Here is a 23,468-nt window from a genome sequence, read left to right on the forward strand (position 1 = left end):
TTAGTGCTTCAGCTTTTATAAGTAATCCACTTGTGAAATCCACAAAGCCACAGGGACATTACCTCCGTGTAGGGTTAACAGACGTCCAGATTTCCACTGACATATCCTTCTTTTGAGGACACGTCCAGGGGTCCGGACCGCTTTTCAAAACCTGGCACTTTGTCCGGGTTTTGAAAAGCTTCCCCCGAAATAGTGTCGGGCAAGAGGATATCTGCGCATGCGCCCGATGTAATCGCGTCGCATCTGCCCTCCTGCCTGACTACAGCACGCAGTGGGGGGCAGAGCTATGGCAGGATTGGGGCGTAACGGGGCGGGGAGGGGTGGGCCCGGGGGTGAAAGAGTAATTTATGCTTGTCTCTGCCCATGTTTTACATACAGTATATTGGAAAGACAAGACGTGCACTGAATAAAGGCTTCATTTTTTCTTGGGGCATGGAAGTTGTTCCTCCTTTCCCGATTATGCATATCCTCCAGCTCCTTTTCTAAGATGGATATTCTTTTCAAACTCCCTTGCATAGCTTTGATATTATTCTCTGCTGTTTCCACTCTGACTTCTGTTTTATCCAATCGTGATTTAAAAAAATATCAGCTCTGTTTTCATTGATACAATTTCTTCTTTAACTTCCTCGGCTTCTTTTTTTGTATCAGCTAGAACAGTGGGCTCAAACTTGCGGCCCGAGGGCCACATGCGGCCCGCCAGGTAATTTGAAGCCCTCAGTATGTTTATCTTAATCGCAAAAGTAAAATAAAACGGTTTCTTGATCATATGTCTCTTTAGCTACAAATTACAATATTATTATTAAGACTTAGGGCTCCTTTTACGAAGGTGCGGTAGCGTTTTTAGCGCACACTAGCCGAAAAATTACCACCTGCATTTTAGCACACGCTATTCCACACGTTAAGACCCTAAAGCGCCTTCGTAAAAGGAGCCCTTAGCCAAAAGGAAAGATTTATAAACTATAAAGAGTTTTACACCTCATGCAAAGTAGTCATTTCTTTAATAAGACATTAACTATTTTTTTTCTGCGGCCCTCCAAGTACCTACAAATCCAAAATGTGGCCCTGCAAAGGGTTTAAGTTTGAGACCACTGAGCTAGAAGATCACATATTCCTCTCAGTTCTGTTAGGGTAACTGAAATTTCTTCATCCATTTTTCCCATCTGTTTATTTGGAGAACCCACATTTTTGTGCTTCCCAGGTTTACCAGACATATCTCTTTCAACAATAGTCAACCCCCCCCACCCCCCACCGGAAATGAAATTTAAGATAAAGTTTGATTGATAAATAAAGGTCCACAGGAGTACAAACTTCAAGCTGCTATTCTCTATGTAGCATGCTCCATGCAAGTCCTTTGCATGCAGATTTAGTAGTGAATCAATCGCTGTTGGAAAATTGGCCAGAGAATCAGCCAACAGTGACTGAGTCGCTATTGTTAGTGAATCTAGCCCCTAAAATCTGTGGGTATATGCAAATGATGCGCACTCTTAATGACACTTTGGAAGCAGTGAAAAAGTGTGGTGGCCGTGTTAGTCTACTCTTCAAGGTAATATGTAGAAATAAAACAAAACATAAAGGGGAAAAAAATAATATCTTTTTTTTTATTGGATTAACTTAATGTAGTTTATGATTAGCTTTCAAAGGTAACCCCTTCTTCCTCAGATCAGAAAAAAATTTTGGGAAGTAGAAAGAGATGAAAAAATGCTGAAATGAATGTTTCTGGCTGCCCTCCATAGCATGTACAACTTACGTCCAGTTGTGACTTCTGAACATTGACCGGACACTCCAAGAAGAGCCAAAGATGTTTAAAGCCTTGGAGAAGCAGTCATTATAGATAAAGCCAGTGTAAATAGAGAATATGCTCATTAGAAGAATCAGGTAGCGGCCACTGAAGAAGGTGTTCCAAATCTGCCAAAGGAAAACTCCAGGGATGAATGATGGGTTATGAATTCAACACATGCACCAAAGTCAATGTAAGTCAAACTTAATGTAACCAGTAGAACAATAAGAATAGAATTCCAGTATTGTATCCCGATAATAAGCCCTAGCATGATTTTTAAAGATGCTCCTAATATAAGCCCATAAATAAGCCCTAGTTAATATCAACCCCCGAAGCCCCCTGACACTCCCTGACTCTATCCCTGACACTAGTGCTGCCTGATTTGCCCCAAAAATTGGACACATCGATTCAGCAACCCCCCACCCCTCCTGCTTTAGGAGACCTCGGAGCGGAGGTATGTCAGTCTCAGGGTGGGAAGGTCGGCGGGGTCTGCTGCACAGAGGGATTGGAGAGAGGGGAGGAAAGATGCTGCACATGGGGGGAGGGGGGAGAAAGAAAGAGGAAGAAATGGGGTGGAGGAAAGGAAGGGAGAGATGATTGTTGTACATGAAAAAAATAAGACATCCCCTGAAAATAAGCCCTAATGTGTTTTTTGGACCCAAAATTAATATAAGACACTGTCTTGTTTTCGGGGAGACATGGTAACAATGGCGCCCTGTGATCTTGACCTGAAGTTCCACAAAAACACCCTATTTAACCGACCAGGAATAGCTCCTGGCTATCTCCCGCTAAATATCCTGGTTAGCGGTTAGTAGCTAGCCATCTTGCGACTTAGCTGGCTAGCCCTGAATATTTAGACGCTGGCCAGCTAAGTTTAGCACCTTAGATAGGCTGCTTAAATAGCTGTATATCTTTGGCCACTAAAAACTTAGGACCAGATTCTCAAAACTCCACCGGTAAAATCCGCCGGGTCGCTGAAGTGGCCGTAAATCTAATGATTCAGAAAAGACGAGCGATTCTCAAAAAACCTCGCATTCAAATGAGGTTTGCGGAGGGTCAGCTAATTTCCAAGAGATGAATCACTGGTGAAAGTGGTCAGCACATACACAGAATAGTCCACGGAGAGAGGCACAAATGTGCACATGTGCTGGGAAAAGCTACACCATCAGCATATATAGGAGGGGTGGAGAACTACCAGCATACAATATGTCGTTGTTTCAATCATAGGTGTGCCAGTGCTACTGGATGGAAGGGAAGGAAGGGTCAATCATCAGCTTTCAGCAAGCACGCGCATAATGCATGCCTTTTTTTTAGTTCAATCAGTTTTATTAGCATTTTGTTATAAGATATACAAACACAGACCTCATGATCATAATATGTCTTTACAGGATGTAAATACAGGCGGTCCATGACATAACAACAAAAAACAGTATACAAAAAAAAATAATAACATAACCCAACTAACAAGCTTATCAGCCGTGTGTACAAGTCTGAGATAAACACACAAGAATAAGAGGATATAAGGATGTTAAGTTGAGACGTGAGACGCGCCTCTAATTCACTTGCTAGAGACACGTGCTTTTGAAATTTTGTACCCATCACTATAATCTATGTTAATAGTGTGTTTTTTCTTTTCATTTTTTTCATGAGCCACATCCAGACACATGTACCTGAGACATGCTTTTCACAGTACCGGCATCCTCGGACCAGTCAGCGATTATGGGTCATTAAAATCCGGTGCTTCATTTGGAGAATCACCCGGAGTGCTCGTTTTAATATGAATCAGCTCATTGTAATGCCACTGTAATATTAATGACCTTGTTATACTACATTATCATGGCAGAGTTGGAGGCTGCTAGGAAGCTAGGAAAAGACTGCAGTGAGCTGTTCTGAGAATCAGGCAGTAAAATACTGGCAGGAACCTGTTTAGTGACGATTGTTAAAGGCGTGGTGAGTTTTGAGAATCCGGCCCTTAGCTGATTAGCACTGACAACTCCCCCCTCCCCCCCCCCAGAAACAGCTCAGCATTGAATATCCAGGCTCAGCACCGACCATGGGAGTTAGCCAGGCTGCCTCCCCATTTTGACTAAAGAAGTTAAGGCAGGTGAATAACTCACCTCATTGTCACTTTTCTGTGCTAGAAGCTTTTTCTCATTATTGACCATCCAGAGTGCAAATCCCAGCATGACCAATCCATGGCCACAGTCCCCAAACATTACCGCAAACAGGAAGGGAAATGTGATTATAGTGTAAGGGGCTGAGTTAAAATGAAACAGAGAAAAGGGAAAAGAAAAGAAAAACTTATTTTCATTTAATTAGGCAGATTTTATATTAACATACATATTCCAGTAGTATAATACAATGGTATATCTAAAACAAAATCATCAGAATACAGGACAGTCCCCTGATTAAGAACGAGTTACGTTTTTAAAGCTGTTCTTAAGTCAGATTTGTATGTAACTCAGAACTTATAGATTTTAAGATTCTTTCTGCTTACCTCGGCTTCCAGCTGACAAAAGGGCCACCTGCCCTCAGTGTTCCCTCTAAGGCAGTGGTTCCCAACCAGGCCAATTGGGTTTTCAGGCTAGCCCTAATGAATATGCATGAAGCAAATTTGCATGCCTATCACTTCCATCATATGCAAATCTCTCTCATGCATATTCATTAGGGCTAGCCTGAAAACCCGATTGGCCTGGTGTTCCTCCAGGACAGGGTTGGGAATCACTGCTCTAAGGTACAGCATGCACAGCCATACACTGTTTTTATTGTGGTCATGGGAGTGTGTGGCACAGTGGTTAAATCTACAGCCTTAGCACCCTGAGGTTGTGGGTTCAAATTCCGTGCTGCTCCTTGTGACCCTGGGCAAGTCACTTAATCCCCTCGTTGCCCCAGGTACACTAGATCAGTGATTCCCAACCCTGTCCTGGAGGAACACCAGGCCAATCGGGTTTTCAGGCTAGCCCTAATGAATATGCATGAGAGAGATTTGCATATGATGGAAGTGATAGGCATGCAAATTTGCTTCATGCATATTCATTAGGGCTAGCCTGAAAACCCAATTGGCCTGGTGTTCCTCCAGGACAGGGTTGGGAACCACTGCACTAGATAGAGTTGAGCCCACCGGGACAGATAGGGAAATATGATAAAGTAGACGCGGTTTGAAGAATCACATGCAAGAACGCCAAGCGGCACTCAGCATCAGTAAGACGTCCAACTTTTTGGGCACACTTTACAGAATCTCTTATTTTCGTCCAAACAATGTCTTTAATGTTATAATTCTGATGTTATTAGAATGGCAAATTTATGCTATTTTTTATTATTATTGTAAAATGTTGGTACCATACCATTTTCAATCTTTTCATTTATTTTTCTTCTGCCAAAGATAGTGAGTTGGATTTGACTATGAACATCAGTGTAGAAGTCTGTAGGTTTAACCAGTGTGCTACAGAGTGAGCCAATAAGCTGTATAGCAATTGTAAAACTAGGTCTTATAAGCATTGTAAGGAAGTATACTATTGAGTGTAGACATTAGTTTGATAGATGTGAGTTCTATGGACAGGTCTTAGGCAGGTTTTGGACGTTTCCAATGCAATCTTCTAAATAGGGTTCAGGGATTTTATTTTTGCTTTATTTAGCTCAAAATACATATAATAAGCCACCACATAATCAGGGCACATCAATATGAACCTATTGCATGCCAAACCTACTAGTTTTCTGGCCAAACAGCAATGTTATTTGCTAATTAGAGCACATGAAAAACACAGCTTTAGGTTTCTTGCTGAAAAACAACCCCTTTTTTTCTCACTAAACAGTGCTCCAATCAGCTCATTCTTCCAAGAGATGCAAGCACATGACATAAATACAGAGATTGCACAGAGAACTTCATTTGCGAAAGGGTAAAAACTGAAAAAACACATATAGACCTTAGCATGGCATCTACTTCATTGCAAATGGAGGTGTGCAGCTGCACATTGCTGATCTCATTGTGAGATCATCAAGGTGCACCTGCAAGGTAGAATGCCACAATTAAAAATGTGCTGGGATTTAAACCCATGACATTTAGAAGATGATGAGCACAGGGCTTTTACCCATTGAGCCGCAGCAGCTTCCAGTCAGGTATCTCTGACTTCCCTGTGATACCATAGCTTAGTGATCTACTAAGGTATCATCTGCTTAGCTATGATATGACAGTAACCTGAAAGAAAGCAGTGCTGGCTCAATGGCTTAAAGCGCTGCTGTCATTGTCCCAAAAGTCATGGGTTTGAATTTTAAGTATGGTCTAATAAATGTGACATTGCATCAAATACTGCTGTTTATATCAATTGATAACCTCACTTTTTTTTTTTTTTGTAGTATGACAATGTTGTGTTGTTTTACATGCTAGCACTAGTATTGCATTTTATAGGTGTGTAGCTTGTAATTTTTTTAAAAATGTGTATTCTGTGAGCTGAAGCACATGGGGGATTTGAACCAACAAGGTTTATGTGCTAAAGTTCATTCTAACCACTGTGCTACACAAAAAGCCATGAAAGCACAGCAATTCTGAACCAGAAGTACTTTTAAATACGTTTTGACATTACATCGGCGTCCTTTAGCGTACTGTATTTAGGTGCCGTTCATAAGGCACCATTCGCGCGTCGTTCGTAAGCGCCACTAGGATGTCCCAAGAGAGGCAATACTGAACCCAGGGGGGAGAGGAGAGGATTAGAGAGATGTGGCGGCAGAGTAAGAAAGGAAGGCATGAAAGAGGTGAAGAGAAATGTGACAAGCTGGATAAGTGTAGGGAAAAGGATATAGTGAAGAGATGCTGGACACAGGGGAGGGATGGGTACACTGAGAGGACAAGGATCGCCATTATCCCCAACACTCTTTAATCTTTACATTGCATCCCTCGGCACTTGCTTAGACAAAATAGGCTTAACCTCCTATAGCTATGCAGATGCCATCACCATTCTCCTTCCTTTTGATCAGCCAATGCCCACCATGATAGACACACTACACAGAACTCTAGAAACAGTGGCAACATGGATGAAAGACCACAAACTAAAACTGAACCCAGACAAAACAAAATTCATACTTCTCAAAAAAAATAAAAACCATAACAACCCAACCATAACCATAAAAACCATAAAACCCCAACCATAACAAACCTAGTAATAAACTCAATCACATACCCCATTCAACCCATTCTAAAACTTCTGGGAATGACGATAGACAGATGCTGCACCATGCAACCACAAATCAACAAAACAATACAGAAATCATTCGCGGTCATGAGAAACCTAAGGCAAGTTCGAAAATTTTTTGACCGAAAACAATTCCAGCTGATGGTCCAGTCCCTAGTCCTAGGTCTCTGCGATTACTGCAACATCCTCCATCTCCCCTGCCCCGCAACAATGATAAAACAACTACAAACAGTACAAAACACAGCCCTGAGACTAATCTATTCACTAAGAAAACACAACCACATCACTGAGGCATACCTTGACTCACACTGGCTCCCAATTCAAGCAAGAACACTATTTAAATTCTACTGTCTATTATTTAAATCCATAAATGGTGACAGCCCAGCCTACTTGAACAACCGCCTAATCCAAACTACCACAACCAGACACAGGAGAACCCAAACACCATTCACACACCCTCCAATCAGAGACATCAAATGGAAAAAAACTGTACGATGGCCTTCTAGCCACACAGACAGCAAAACTAGACCACCAACTCTCTAATCTACTAATCGTGACCCCAGACTACAAAACTTTCAGAAAAGAAATAAAAACCCTGCTATTCAAGAAACACCAAATGAAACATTTCAATCCTCTGAAGCAACCCGCTCTACTCTGTAACACCTCTGGACATGTTCAGAAATCCTCTTCTGTAATCCGCCTTGAAATGCAAGGTAATGGCGGAATAAAAATCACTAATGTAATGTAACATGGAACGAAGATAGGGATAGGGGTGCATAGGAAAAACAGTGGACTTAGAGAAAAAATGTCAAAAGGACAGGAGACCCTAGAAAGAGATTTAAGGAAAAAAACAGAGGAAAGCAAAAGAGACAACAAAAAGATTTTTTTTAGAATTTATTAATTGTAATATGTCCCATTGGGAAATGTGCATCTCTGATATCTTGCATTGTAGTTTCTATTTCTATTACTATGAAGAATTTCTATATAGGGCTGGAATGTGTTTACTGTTTGCAGAGTTTGTATACTGGAGCTCTGAAGGGATTAATCCTTTCCCCACCCCTCCAGTCCCCAGTGCCTTGAGAGAGATGGCATTATAAGGGACCCACTGCTTGAATGGGTACAGATACAGAATCTCTCCGCAGATCATATCACCGACTCCTGCACCCCAAAGATACAGGGACATTTGCTCAACCAATGTTGAACTAGAAAGCAAATTCCCCCTCTACACTATAGAAAGTATCCAGCTCATATTATCTCTTCTTTCATGTCTCTGTGACTTCAACTCATCTGGTGAATCCAAAGGAATTCTTATATGCCCTTCTCAGTGACATCAAGGATGAACCATCTACACAATTCCACTCTTAAAATTACTCCCACTTCCAGAACATATCATTTCAGTAAGGTTTGAATAGGTTTTATACAGGTATTTTGTTTTTTTATACTACAGGACATGCACTCTCCCCAGCAAATAACACACTAGTCATCCCCTTGAACCTCATTTACCAAAAATATCCAAACTCCTAAATAAGCATCTCCCTTAGGTATCCATTTAACCTTCTCCTAAATAAGCATCTCCCTTAGGTATCCACTCAACTGATTCCTTCAAAGTTAGGTATCTTTCTTCAGTTGCCTATATTGTTTTCCCCACTGAACCTTGTAACTACTTGAACCCTATCAAGTTATTCTATCGATAAATCCAGATATCTTATACTTGAATTTCTATACCACAACATGTAATTTACTTAAATCGTTGTAATGTAATTCTCTTGGTAATGTCCTGATCTCTTGATATAAAACTGCTGGAGAGGGTGCAGAGACGAGCAACTAAACTAGTGAAGGGTATGGAGAAACTGGAATATGAGGATCGACTTAAAACACTGGGATTGTTCTCCCTTGAGAAAAGGAGACTGCGTGGGGATATGATCGAGACCTTCAAAATACTGAAAGGAATTGACAAAATAGAGCAGAGAAGATTATTTACAATGTCCAATTTGACACGGACAAGAGGACATGAAATGAAGCTAAGGGGGGGCAAGTTCAGGACTAATGTCAGGAAGTTCTGCTTCACACAGAGAGTGGTTGACATCTGGAATACTCTCCCAGGGGAGATTATTGCGGAATCGACAGTCCTAGGCTTCAAAAGCAAACTAGATGCATATCTCCTTGAGAGAGGCATATAAAGATATGGTTGGCTATAAAATAAGCCAGGTGAATACCTAGCAGGGCCTCCGCGTGTGCGGATCGCCGGACTTGATGGACCGAAGGTCTGATCCGGAGATGGCGCTTCTTATGTTCTTATGTTCTTATGTTCTCTTTAACTGTAATCCGCTTAGAACCGCAAGGCACAGGCGGAATAGAAATCACAAATGTAATGTAATGTAAGAATGAGCTTACTTGGATTCATCTCCCTGTAATTCCCCACACCATAGGCATCCACAATGTTTTGGAAACCTGCAGTGAACTTATTGACTCTGTTGAAAGTAGGTGGAGCCATCTTAGTCTGTATCTCAGTCATGATAGGGCTGATGGTGGAACCACTTCGTTCCTGCAAGAATGGAAATGTGACTGGTACATAGAAAACAGATTAAGGTTTGATCTAAACTACTCACACATTAAAGTGTTCAAGTAACACAACCAGCAAGTATGTACATAGTATTTTTTGTGTGGACCTGACTGAATATGTTCTGCCCCCACATTCATGGGAGCAGATTGCTTGTATTGAAATATATAAACAGCATGTATTTCTTTAATTCAAGCTCCCAGTGTGCATTGTTATATGCTTGGTGGGCTGATGACCCCCCTCTTTCTTGCCTGCTTTTGTTGTGTGTTCTGTTCAGACTCCATAGCTATAGAGAACGTATTGTGCCCTATTTGGTTTTACCTTTGAATCTGCTACTCTAAATTCAGCTTAGTTGGCTAAGTTCTGAAGGACAATTTTATCCACCACAGAGTATGTGGGATACATTCCTGGCCATTTCTACTTTTGGAATGTGCTGGTAAGGTGTGGACTTTGTAGAAGGCAAAAATCCTTAAGAACAACTGAATTGTGAGTTTATTTATTTCTTTGTTTTTACGTTTGTATTGAAGTTTTACTTAAGGAATGCAGAGTCCAGTCTGATAATATTGTAAGCCAGAGGCTCAATGCGTTTAAGCTGCAGACAATATTCAGAGCCAGAGTGAGAGATCAGGACAGGATATTCAAATCACATATCTACTTCTGCTTTGAAAATTAGCCAGGGAGACACCTGTTTTTTGGCACTACACACATTTTCAAGATTAAAAACATGCTGCCCTATATGAATATGCATAAACTTGATTTGCATACACTGCCTCCATTATATGCAAATTTTTTTCACGCATATTCATTGTAGATATCCTGAAAACCTGACCAGCAAGAGGATACTCCAGGACCGAGTTGAGAAACACTACCCTATATTGAGCAAAGGCTAAGTTTAGCAACAAGATAGATCTACCTAAATAGCAGTTCTATCTTTGGCCACCCTGACTTAACCAGTCAGCTGAGACAGGTGTAAATTGAAGTATTTATAAGTTATGCTTGTCAGTAGGAGTCATGCCCATACTTCATACCTATGTAAATTCCCCTTTCAGGAAGAATTCAAAATGGCAGTAGCAGCTTACTCGCGCTCCTGAACCGATCTGAGAGTGTTTCGTTCTAATTTTTCCTATCGGTAATCAGATGCCGCACACCAAGCGCAAGGGGATAATTCAGGTGGATTCCTCGACACCTCGAACTTCCTCCCCGATGCAGCGATCAATTTGGGAGTTCACAACTATGCAGAATCCCGTGGAGTTACCTGGGGTGTTGGCGGCGTTATCCCCCACATGAGGAGAAGTGGAGGGCTTTGCCCCGGAGACATCTTTATCTCCCCCAGTAGCTGTTCCTTCGTCGCGACCTGCTCCAACTGCAGCACTGACTGAGGAGCCCTGCCAAATGGATACTGCAGGGGGAACCCCGGATCGAGGAACAGGGGCCATGAGAGTATCGAAGGAGCAGGGGACCCTGGGAGCTATAAGAAACCCCAGCTCTCAGTTGATCAAGCCACCGGTGGTTACATTAGAGAGCATTTGGGATGCTCTCACTAGCCTAAATGTAGCAGTGGCCAACTCTTCACAAGAAATAACAGATTTAGTAAGTACTGTTGACTCTTTGGGACTTAAACTAGAGGGGACTAAAGAAGACTTTACTAAGGAACTAAAACAAGTTAATGATAAAGTCAAAAAACTTCAAGACTTATCTTCTGGATTAATTAAGGACAAAACTCAATTGAACTGTAAGGTTGAACAGTTAGAAAACTCGAATCGTCGGTTGAATATTCGTCTTTTGAACTTTCCTAAGACTCTTGGAGGATCTCCCATTGAGAGGTTTAAAAAATATCTTGTTGAAATTTTGAAATTTTCCCATGACTGTATACCACCTGTTGCAGAGAACCAGGCAGAAGTTTTGCATTTGTATACATATACACATGTATATGTGATTACTCTATATATAGCACCTAAACAATTGGTGCCATAATAAATGCTATTCTATAAACTGTGCTTAAGGTAGGTGCAGTTTATAGAATATTGTTTATGCCTGGAAACAATGACTAAATTTAGGAACATCCATTTGTCCCAGAAAACATGGCGCGGATGCCCTTATTCTATAATTAAGCACGTAACTTAAAGTAACACCACTGATCTGACCATGACTTGCCCTTTTTCGACTCGTGCATATAATATAGGTGTGGATCCCGTGCCTAAATTAATGAGTGTAACTTGTACTTAGCGCCAATAATTGCTTCTTAAAATGCCAACTATTGACACAAATTAGCTTGCATGCCTAAACTTGCGCAAGCCATTTTTAGCACTATTTTAGAATTAGGGGATAACCTATCGATAATAGAATGGACCTTTAAGGATTAGTTTCATTAAATAGTGCTGAAAAAATTGGCAAGGAATGCTATTCTATAATTAGTGCTGAGAGTTGTACGCCCTATATAGAATAGCACTTGGAGCTGATTCCCGCGCCAAACTTTAGTCGTAAGGATTTACACCACTAAAATTGGGTGTAAATCCTGGTGCTAAAGGTAGGTGCAGATCTCCCAAATTCTATAACATGATGTGCATCTTGTGAGAATGCGCATGCCTCGCTTATGGCCTTCTCACGGCGATGCCCCTTCTGGACTGCGTGCCATGAGTTTTGTGCACATAGAGTTATAGAATAATGTGCAGTGATATGCATACACAGCTCCCAATTGAGTCTACAGTAATTAATGGCAATAATTGATTGCTGGCCTCCAGATAGTATTAAGGCCCTGATTCTATAAATGGCACCTAAAGTTAGTCGCCTAGATCAGCACGCCTAGACAATCTAGACACCTAACTTAATTTAAAAGTTTAATTGGTGCCAAGAAGAAGCAATTAGCTCCTCATAATTGGCTTAAATTAAAATTAATTGTGTGGTAGGTGCTTGATTCAGTAGACACCTACCAGAAAGTCGGCATGATTAAGGGCATTGGCATGTTTTACGTGTAAGTGCCTAAAGTAGACTTAAGTGCTGCTATTTAGACCAAGAAAACTCTGGCATAAATAGGGTTTGCCTAAGGTTCAGGTGCCTACCAGCACCAAAATCCACTTAGGCGCCATTAGGCATGATTCCATAAATAGCGCCTAACTTAAAATTGACATGCACTGGGAGAGAGGAATCAAGATGGCGACGGGAGCGGATGCCTGAGAAGGAGGCTCCGTCATTTCGGGTCTGCCGGCGTTTCAACAGCACTCCTCTTACCTAGTCATGGGTAAGAGGAAAGGAGCCCTTTGCGGCAACCCTCCAGTGGCGATAGCGGCACCCCAATGGCTTGTGCAGACAACAATTGAAGGAGCCTTTGCCCAACTGGGTGAATCTGCAGCTTCTACTTCGGGGGTAAGCCCGAACTCTTCGGGCGAGCCCAGCTTACAGACTCAGGCGTTGTTAAGCCTGGAGCAAAGGCAGCCACCGCCACAACCTGGAAGCAGTTCAGTGTTGGGAGTGTCTGAGAAATCGATGTCTCGGGAGGAGATTTCGAGCCTCAGCATAGGAGGGTCAGTAGCTCCAATATCGTCAGGAACTGGAGAGACTGGAGAACAGCAACAGTTAACCCACACTGAAACAGAGGTGAGAGGAGCTTCTGGTGGGATTAAGATCTCATTTGGGGTGTTGGAGAAGCTGGAAAAAATAGACATGGAGGCTTTATGGCAGGCTATTTCAGTTATGGACGCAAACCTCAGATTGTCTTCTTCCACTTTAAGTACTGACTATGGGACTATCCACTCGAAAGTGGAGCAACAGGGTTTGGCCATTAAAGATATAAGTAAAAAGATAGAAAAACAGGAGACAAAAATTTGTGAAATGAAGGCTTTGGATTTTGAATTAGTTAAAGAACATTTATTGCCAGGAAAATGGAAAGCTTCGAAAACCAATTAAGGAAAAATAATTTGAGACTCCTTAATTTTCCTAAATATCCCTTAATATCACCAATGGAGATGGCAAGGAAGTACTTTAATAAAATCGTGCTCATTCCAACAGAAAGTTTGCCACCTATGGTTAGAGCTAATTAATTTTATATAAAGAAACCTGTGGAAGTGTCTATTCCAAAAGAGATTCAAGGGGTAAATGAAGTGGATATTAATTTAACAACTTTTCTGGAAAACTCTTTAGAGGTTATAACAGAAAGGAAAACCTTATTAATAACTCTTGCTTTGGAAAGTGATAGAGAATATGATCAGTTTTTAGTTTCCAATGTTCGAATATTTCCAGATATGTCATTAAGATCTCAGAGGCGGAGAAAGGAATTTTTGGCATTGAGGCCAAGAATCCTAGCCCTGGGAGCAAATTTTTTGTTAAAATTTCCTGTAAAATGTTTTGTTACCTATCAGAATAAGAATTATCTATTTTTTTATTTTTTGAACCTAAACAACTGTTAGGATTTATAGAATCAAAACAGCAAGTAGTGCCCGTAGCTCAAAATGTATAACCGGCTGTAAAATCTGCAGATAAGAGCCGCTTTCTAGTTTGAATAAGATTTTTTTCCACTAATAATTTTTTCCTAAATCTCTCTCAATACGGTGGACTAAAATATAGTTGATTAAAAAAAAGAAATAGCCTAAATCACTGGGTTAAGTGGAATTAGGTTTATAATTTTTCTGTTAATAACTTTCATAAATCTCTATGCAAGTATTTGATTTGCTTGTTTGAAATTTGAAAAACTGAATAAATATAAAGTTTTTAAAAAAATTGACATGCACTAACCCCCTCTTTTACTAAGGCGTGCTAATCGAATTAGCGTGCACTAAACGCTAAAGCGTCCACAATTTAACATATGCACACGCTAGCGTTTGGCGCACGCTAATTGGTTAGTGCACTTGATTCATAGACATAATCGCGGAAGACAAAGACGCGCGCCGACAACTGAGCGCAAGACGGAGGCGCGCACCAAAGAAAATTACTGTTTTTAGGGGTTTTGTTGGGGAGCTCCCCTACTTTACTTAATACAGATCGTGGCGGCATTGTGGGGGGTCTGGGGGGTTGTAACCCCCCCCATTTTACTGGAAACTTAACTTTTTCCCTCTTGCCATGTCTCCCGCTGCATCCATTTCCCATGAAAATATGAAAGTACAGGAACATTTTGTAGAGCCTCGTATATAGAGAATCCAGGGATAAATGGATAAATTAGATTTGCTGAATAGCAGGATTAGCTTTTTAAACAGATTAGATTAGATTAATGAACTCTGAATATGAAGTTAAAAGAAGCCCCAGCATCTATTTTTGCAAGGCTTCATTATCTCTTTGCCTCCGGGAACTTACCATACCCAGATGGAGCGCCTTCTTGATGCGGTCTGTGTCGGCCACTGGACACCAGATCTCAGCAATCACACACTGCTGTGTAACGTCGATGTTACAAGCATTCAAGATGTGATATACAGCCTTCATCTTCTTCACTTTAATACCCCAGCTGCACAGATTCTGAGCTGCCTCATGCAGCACCCGCTGGCGGTGTGTCTCTGTTTGCGTTATTACCTGCAAGGGTAAGGTGCTGAAATTATGAAGCTGACAGAGAGACGAAACTAGACTTTCAGGGATGCATGTAAACAGGTTATATTTAGTTGAAATGGCCAACCTTCTCAGGAGATGTGTAAATATAGTGTACAGTGTTCCCCCGCAAATTCGTGATTCGCGGGCTCAGTTATTTGCGGTATTTTCTGACTGCCTCTTCCAATCAGAAAATACAGGGAATGAGTCTGTGAATCAGCCTTCTGCACAGCCAATTCCTCCTCCTCTCCCCCCCCCCCCCCGGTCAGCCAATCAGCCTTCTTCACAGTCGATTCCTCCTCCTCTCCCCCCCTCCCCCGGTCAGCCAATCAGCCTTCTGCACAGCCGATTCCTCCTCCTCTCCCCCCTCCCTCCCCCCCCCGGTCAGCCAATCAGCCTTCTGCACAGCCAATTCCTTCTCTTCTTCCCCCCCCCCCCCCCTCAGGTGAGCCAATCAGTCTTCTGTGCAGCCGATTCCTCCTCCTCTCCCTCCCCCCCCCCCCCCCCCCGGAGCATACTGGGTAACCAGGTATGATTTACTGCACACACCAGTGCCGCAGCTGCCCTCTCCTGCCTTTTTACCGACTCAAAACCGCATTTGCGGTTTTTCAAAATTCATGGGTGCTTCTGGAACGGAACCCCTGTGAATTTCGGAGGAGGACTGTATTTAGCTGCAATAGTAAACCTGCAAGGGTAAAGTGCTAAAATGTCAATAATGCCAGAGAGATGTGGGTCATGAGGAGAAATAAGAAACGAGACCAGTCAAAAACGTGGCATTGGGCTCCTTGTGACCCAGGGCAAATCACTTAATCTCCCCATTGCCCCAGAAGTACATTACATAGGAAAATGCTCGAGTAGCTGAATAAATTAATGTAAAGCGTTATAAGCTGTCCTGGGAGAATGGTATAGAAAAATAAATAAATTCGCGTGAAGTGAGAGCTATTCTCCTTACTGTATTTAAATCTTCTATCCTCGTATTCACTCCTGCAGCCATCTCACGTCGTTCTGTAGCCGACTCAGGACATGGGTAAACTGTAGCACGAAATCTATCGGGGGAAAGATCAGAATTCAGATCAGTTCAAATTTAGGTGTTTATGTACCGCCTGCCAAGTTTATCAAAGCGGTTTTACAATCAGGTACTCAAGCGTTTTCCCTGCCTGCCCCGGTGGGCTTACAATCTATCTAACGTACCTGGGGCTATGGAGGACTGAGTGACTTGCCCAGGGTCACAAAGATCAGCACGGGGTTTGAACCCACAACCCCAGGGTGCTGAGGCTGGAGCTCCAACCACTGCGCCACTCACTCCTCAGTTTGGGTTGTATGTCCTGGAATGCTGAGCTCTTTGGTGAAAACAACCAGGATCTTTTATGGAAAGCGACTTATATGACGCTGGGGTTTTTGAGGTCTTTTTTCTCATTATTATTATAAATTTAATGTCACTGCTAAATATTACACTGTGTTCATTTTTTATTTTGACATATGTTTTTAAAGCCATTTTATAAGGGATACCTACTATAAATCAGTTTTCACGCACCAATTGTAAGTCAATTTTATTTAAAAAAAACAAAAGAACACCCCAAGAAGGTGCCTACCAGTGCTTGTCCTTATAAAAAGCACGCATACATGGCAGAAATCGCCAGGGTCTACTATAAATGCGCCTGTTTAACTTTCAAAATCCTATATGGTATCCTCCCTCCCTTTATCCCTCTTTCTTGGAATTCCTCAAACCCTAATACCAGCAGATCCTCCCACAAATTAAAACTATCCTTCCCCTCGCTAAAAGGCATTTCCCACACAGGAAAGCTAGGGACCTTCCTCCACTTCAAAATCACTGAGCTCTGGAACAACCTTACCTCTCCTCTTCGGAACTTGAGCTCCCTCCATCTGAAAACCTGGCTTTTCTCAAAAAATGTAAGTCTCCCTCCAACTTAGGAATCAAGGAAACTCTTATATCTTGGCATCCCAAGTCCTCTAAATTTTCTTCACACTTCTACCTCTAACCCTCTGTTGTAGTTCCTTCCTATTTCTCCTACTGTAAACCGCGTCGAGCTCTACGAACGTGGAGATGATGCGGTATACAAACCTAAGGATTAGATTAGATTAGATTAGATTAGAAATCATGTCTACATTGCAGATGTAGAAATTGACTCCGGTCCTTTAGCAGATGCAAATGTCTATGGCTATAATTTTTACATGTGTGTATAGATTAGCTTATTTTATAATCTACATTAGGGGTTCTCAACCCAGTCCTTGGGACACACCTAGGCCGGTCAGGTTTTCAGCATATCCACAATGAATATGCATTCCACCAAAAAAAAAAAAAAACACAAGCCCACTTTGAAATAAGTCAGTAAATCAACTCCTCATTCACAACAATATTTTGAAAAAAAAAAAATAATTTTTATTTTAAATATGATGTGCTCAGACCCATAAACAAAAGGCAAGGGTCACCACGGGACCATCAGGGCCCCATCAATGTCCCAACCACCCTTGCCTTGTCACACTTTTACAATATTTTTACCACCATCTCTTTATTATATATATTCTATATATATCTGCAGTGCACTTATCTTTATAGTGTGACTGGTGATTCTTCCATTTCACCTTGCCTTGCCTGCCTTGCCACCTGAACATTAGCACCTTATTTGACCCGCAACACACAGACTCAAGGACTCACCCTGACTCGAATTTCACAGCTTTTGACTTCTTCAGGAGGGGATGCCCGCTGACTTTACACTCAATCCACCGTTCACTTCTCGTCAGACTACCTCCACTGTATGCAAATCTCTCTCATGCATATTCATTGTGGGTATCCTGATAACCTGAATAGCTGGGTGTGTCCTGAGGACTGGGTGGAAAATCCCTCATCTGCATTGCATACTTGCAAACACTGTCCTTTCTCGATCCAAACTCCACCCCTTCACACATCTAGTGTGCTTACTTTTAGGCTGGTGAGAATGTTTTATAATGAGCCATTTACATACATATTACCCACAGATGCAAAAAATTATTTTATAGAATTCCATGTAATCTGACACACATATTTGAAGCTAAGTTTATAATTCCATACAAATGTGAACCTTGGTTTCATTCTGAACAGGAAGCGCTCAAGGAATAGTGAGAGTGTCTGGAATGGAGTGAGTAACTGTCCTCCTACCAATGATGTGGCCAAGGATATACACTTCTCCCTCCGTATTCGCAGTTTCAGCATTCGCGGTTTCAATTATTTATGTTTTTTAGCTTGCAGGCTCCTCCCCCCAAATTACATCAGCTTGCATAGAGAAATCGCTGATTCTAAGCAATTACAGAGAAAATGGCTGCTTCCCAGCACTTTCATCACCGTGTTTTGCCTCTCCTTCAGGAACAGACCAGGTCTCCCACCATGTTATTCGCAGTTTCACCATATTCACGATGCTTTTTAATAGAAAACAGCTAATAACATATTAAAAAAAGTTATTCGCGGTTTTTCAGTATTTGCGGTTCTGTTAATCCCCTATCTCAGCGAATACGGAGGGAGAAGTGTAGTCATTAAAAAAAAAAAAAAAAATCTAGAGCCTACTAAATTTTGAATGCCAATAATACAAAAGGGAAAAAAACTCTTGCAAAGTTTAAATCTTAGGTTTTATATTTATGCTGACGATATCACTATAGTCATCCACCTTACGTGCCTGACAGTAGAGATAACAAATTGTATAGCAACTATTCTGAAACAGATTGAATTCTGGATGATTGTTTCAAATCGAAACTGAACCCTGAAAAAACTAATTTTTTTCTTGCAAGTCCTAGTGACAAGATTAAAGAATCAATGATACACCTGAATGGTTGTGACTATCCTATAGAAATGTTCTTAAAAATATTGGGAGTGACTTTAGATCGACACCTTACCTTAGAACTACACACAGATTTGTTACTCAGGAAATGTTTCTCAGTTCTTTGGAAACTCCGAACCATTAAGAAATATTTTGATACAGCTTCCTTTCGTTTGTTAGTTCAGTCATCGATACTGAGTATCCTTGATTATTGTAATACTAGTCTTTAAGCCCATTACATTAACGAGTGCTAGAATAGATGTGTCTGTCTGTCTTTCTTTCTATCTCTCTCTCTCCTTGGCCGCTGTCTGTCTGTCTTTCTGTCTCCCTCTGTCACTCTCTCTGTGTGTCTGTCTTTCTATGTCTCTCTCTCTCCTTGGCTGCTGTCTGTCTTTCTGTCTCTCTCTCTCTCTCTCTCTCCTTGGCCGCTGTCTGTGTGTCTGTCTGTCTTTCTGTCTCTTTCTCGCTCTCTCTCCTTGGCCGCTGTCTGTGTGTCTATCTGTCTGTCTTTCTGTCTCTTTCTCTCTCCTTGACCGCTGTCTGTGTGTCTTTCTGTCTCCCTCTGTCACTCTCTGTATGTGTCTGTCTTTCTGTGTGTCTCTCTCTCCTTGGCTGCTGTCTGATTTTCTGTCTCTCTCTCTCTCTCTCCTTGGCCGCTGTCTGTGTGTCTTTCTGTCTCTTTATTGTGTTAATTTACTGAAATTTAATTTCCTTTCTTGGGGGCGTGAGGTCCAGTATTAGAACTTGTGTCATTACAATTTACCTACATCCTTAGGATCAAGTGATCTGTCTGGAAACCAAGAACACCAACTAAGATACAGTACCTAAGCCCCGCCCCTCCATCCCCCATTTCATCCGTCCTGCACACCTCAAACTGTCATCCTCTGCCCCTCCAGCTGTTCACTTGCGGCCAGAATGACGCCTCCCCCTTCGCCTGTGGCAAGCACCTAGCTGCTCCTCCCAGAAATGGGACGCAAGCGTGACATGAGCGGCCACCCCCAATCTTTAGCCTCGAGGAATTCTTGACCTTCCTCTATGTTATCACATGCGCACGCGCTGCCCACACACGTGCTGCCTGCGCCCGCACCGCCCTCTTTAACATTCTGCCAGCCACGGAGCTACGGATCATGGATCACGCAGGTAGGAGTGCGCATGTGCGCATAGGGTTTTATTATTAGTGATAATCTACCTATAAGAAAATCTTCAAAAAACTAAGAGTGGTTCAAAACACTGATGTCCGACTGATTTTCGGTCTGAAAAAATGAGAGCATGTTACTCCTTATTACCAAAAATTACACCGGCTATCGATTAAGGCTTGGAAATGCTGGACGCTGACAGATTGGAAATGCTGGGGCTATTCTCCCTGGAAAAACGGAGACTTAGAGGAGACATGATAGAAACCTTCAAAATCATGAAGGGCATAGAGAAGGTGGACAGGGACTGATTCTTCAGGCTTTGGGGAGCCACAAGTACAAGGGGGCAGTCGGAGAAATTGAAAAAGGACAGGTTTAGAACAAATGCTAGGAAGTTCTTTTTCACTCAGAGGGTGGTGGACACATGGAACGCACTCCCGGAGGCTGTGATAGGCCAGAGCACGCTACAGGGGTTCAAGGAGGGTCTGGATAGGTTCCTGAAAGAAAAGGGGATTGAGGGGTACAGATAGAAGTGGAGGTAGGTTACAGAAATAGTCTGACCCAGTGGAGGCAACTTCTTATGTTCTTAAATTCGCATTTATTTGCTTCAAATCAGTCTTTGGTATGTTCCCAGGTTACCTTGTTTCCCATTTCTCTTTAAATCACTCCAATAAGCCCACACGTAGAGTCCAGTTATTCTCATATCCTACTGTCAAATTGTATTGTTTGAAGAGATTTCTTGAGAGAACTCTCTCTTTCCAGGCAGCCAAAATGAATGCCTGGTTTGACAAAATCATGCCAGGAGTCTCATCCTATTATTTTTTTAGAAAACTATTAAAGACACAATTATTTGAAAAATTTGTAACCCAAGCTTCCTAATTGCATTTTAAATATAACATGTATTGTGTACATTCTAGAAATGATGTATCTTTTTGAACTGTATATTCACTGGATATTCAGCCTTATCTGCTGTGAACCGCCTAGAACCATTCATGGTCTGGCAGTATATAAGAATAAATTATTATTATATTACTTTATTTTACTGGATGGACCAAACAGGTCTTTATCTGCCATCTTCTACTATATAACATTTAGGGGTTAGTTCTATAACTGTGCACCATATGTAGGCACCCTCATGGGAGCATATATAAAGGAAGTTAAGGGGTCTAGTGTCCTTTACAGAATACTATCATAACTGAGTATACTGTGTACACACATATGCAGTTAGGAGCAAAGGTTTTTGTCACCAGGGCAAGAAAGTTCTCGGTAATGGCCCCAACATGGTGGAATGTCCTACCGAAGGAATTAAAAGTAGAAAGGGACACCAGAAAATTCAAGAAAGGGATAAAGACTATCCTTTTCCCAGAATACTTCAACTGAAATTATGAAGTTGACAGAGAGAGGGAACTAGAACTTTCTCAGGGATGCATGTAAATAGATTATATTTAGTTGAAATGGCCAACTTACTTAGGAGGTGTGCTCATATAGTGTAATTAGGTGCAATAGTAAACCTAGTATTATTATATGTGTATATACATAGAGCTATTGATTTGGTATAAAAGTGTGCATATAAGCAACGTAAGTAGGGTGATTATGGAATAATCATGCCGATATTAATAACTCTGTATTGTAATACCACCACCACAGAGCTCCGTATATTTCTGTATAGAACCTCACAGAAACTCTTTGTAGATAGCAACATAGAAGATGACGGCAGAAAAGGGCTACAGCCCATCAAGTCTGCCCACTCTGCTTACCCACCCCCTGTCTATGCCCTAATGACCCTCGTAGGGATCCCACATGGGTATCCCATTTCTTCTTAAAGTCTGGCACGCTGTCTGCCTCGATCACCTGCACTGAAAGCTTGTTCCCAATGATCAACCACTCTCTCTGTGAAGAAATACTTTCTGGTGTCTGCAGCAGCCACTCTCTCCTCCTCTCCCTATTGGCTAAGGCTCTTAACATTTGCATCTCCTCTTCCTATAGGCTAAGGCTCTTTACACCTGCATTGTGATGTCATAGAACTTTCTGATTATAGAAACATAGAAACATGATAGCAGATAAAGGCCAAATGACCCATCATAGAAACATAGAAGATGACGGCAGAAAAGGGCTCCAGCCCATCAAGTCTGCCCACTCTGCTTACCCACCCCCTGTCTATGCCCTAATGACCCTCGTAGGGATCCCACATGGGTATCCCATTTCTTCTTAAAGTCTGGCACGCTGTCTGCCTCGATCACCTGCACTGGAAGCTTGTTCCAATGATCAACCACTCTCTCTGTGAAGAAATACTTTCTGGTGTCTGCAGCAGCCACTCTCTCCTCCTCTCCCTATTGGCTAAGGCTCTTAACATTTGCATCTCCTCTTCCTATAGGCTAAGGCTCTTTACACCTGCATTGTGATGTCATAGAACTTTCTGATTATAGAAACATGATGGCAGATAAAGGCCAAATGACCCATCATAGAAACATAGAAACATAGAAGATGACGGCAGAAAAGGGCTACAGCCCATCAAGTCTGCCCACTCTGCTTACCCACCCCCTGTCTATGCCCTAATGACCCAATTTCCTTATCTTGACCCTCGTAGGGATCCCACATGGGTATCCCATTTCTTCTTAAAGTCTGGCACGCTGTCTGCCTCGATCACCTGCACTGGAAGCTTGTTCCAATGATCAACCACTCTCTCTGGTGTCGCCATGAAATTTTCCGCCCCTGAGTTTGAGCGGGTGCCCTCTTGTGGCCGAGGGTCCCTTGAGAAAGAAAATATCATCTTCCACTTCGACATGTCCCGTGAGGTACTAAATGTTTCGATCATGTCTCCCCTCTGTATAGTAACACCTTTACAGCCGCTCACGTAAACCACTCTGAATTGACTCCCCAGTCATTAGTAGCGGTATACAAACTCTCAATAAACATAAACATATACCCCCAATAATATATACATTGTCCAAATTTGGACATCCAGAGCAGTTAAATGCACAAATTAATTAGTTAGCAATGTGTAAACAATCAATAATTTGAGTTAATTGGCAACCATTTGTATTTGCCTAAGCAATGTTGCCTTAATCATTAACATCTACGCCTAAATTTTATAGCATGCAATAGAGAATGACATGGGGACAAATTTGTCCCCGTCCCTAGGGTTACCAGATGTTGGACCCATAGATCCGCTCCCCAGGCCTGCCCAGTTCCACTCATCCCCACCCCGTTATACCCACACCACACCCATGCCATGCCCCTAGCCCCACCCCTTCAGCCTGCTCGCCTCGATCGTGAGGGGCATCCGCGTATGTGCAGATGCCCCTCCCGACGTGATCTACCGAGTTTTGAAAAGTCATCCGGACACCCGGACATGCCCTTTAAAAAGAGGACATATCCAGGTAAATCCAGATGTCTGGTAACCCTACCGTTCCGTCCCCATGGGTTTTGTCACTGTCCCTGTGCCTTCCCCATCCCTGTAAGCTCTGCCTTAACCGCACAAATCTCGAACACTTA

The 23,468-nt window shown here is 42.1% G+C and overlaps 1 protein-coding gene across 3 annotated transcripts in view; it reads right to left on the reverse strand.

The window, feature by feature from the left end:
• Positions 1-23,468, reverse strand: part of ATP6V0A4 (ATPase H+ transporting V0 subunit a4) — a 90,705-nt gene that overhangs the window by 34,115 nt on the left and 33,122 nt on the right. For all 3 annotated transcript variants that reach the window (XM_033952981.1, XM_033952980.1, XM_033952979.1), the window contains exons 9-13: positions 15,984-16,077; positions 14,807-15,019; positions 9,358-9,508; positions 3,895-4,034; positions 1,748-1,905 (exon numbers count right to left, since the gene is read on the reverse strand). In XM_033952981.1, coding sequence (XP_033808872.1) covers positions 1,748-1,905; positions 3,895-4,034; positions 9,358-9,508; positions 14,807-15,019; positions 15,984-16,077 — 756 coding nt within the window. The remainder of the gene's footprint in view (positions 1-1,747; positions 1,906-3,894; positions 4,035-9,357; positions 9,509-14,806; positions 15,020-15,983; positions 16,078-23,468) is intronic.

Source organism: Geotrypetes seraphini, chromosome 7, assembly GCF_902459505.1.
Source record: "Geotrypetes seraphini chromosome 7, aGeoSer1.1, whole genome shotgun sequence".
NCBI lineage: Eukaryota > Metazoa > Chordata > Amphibia > Gymnophiona > Dermophiidae > Geotrypetes > Geotrypetes seraphini.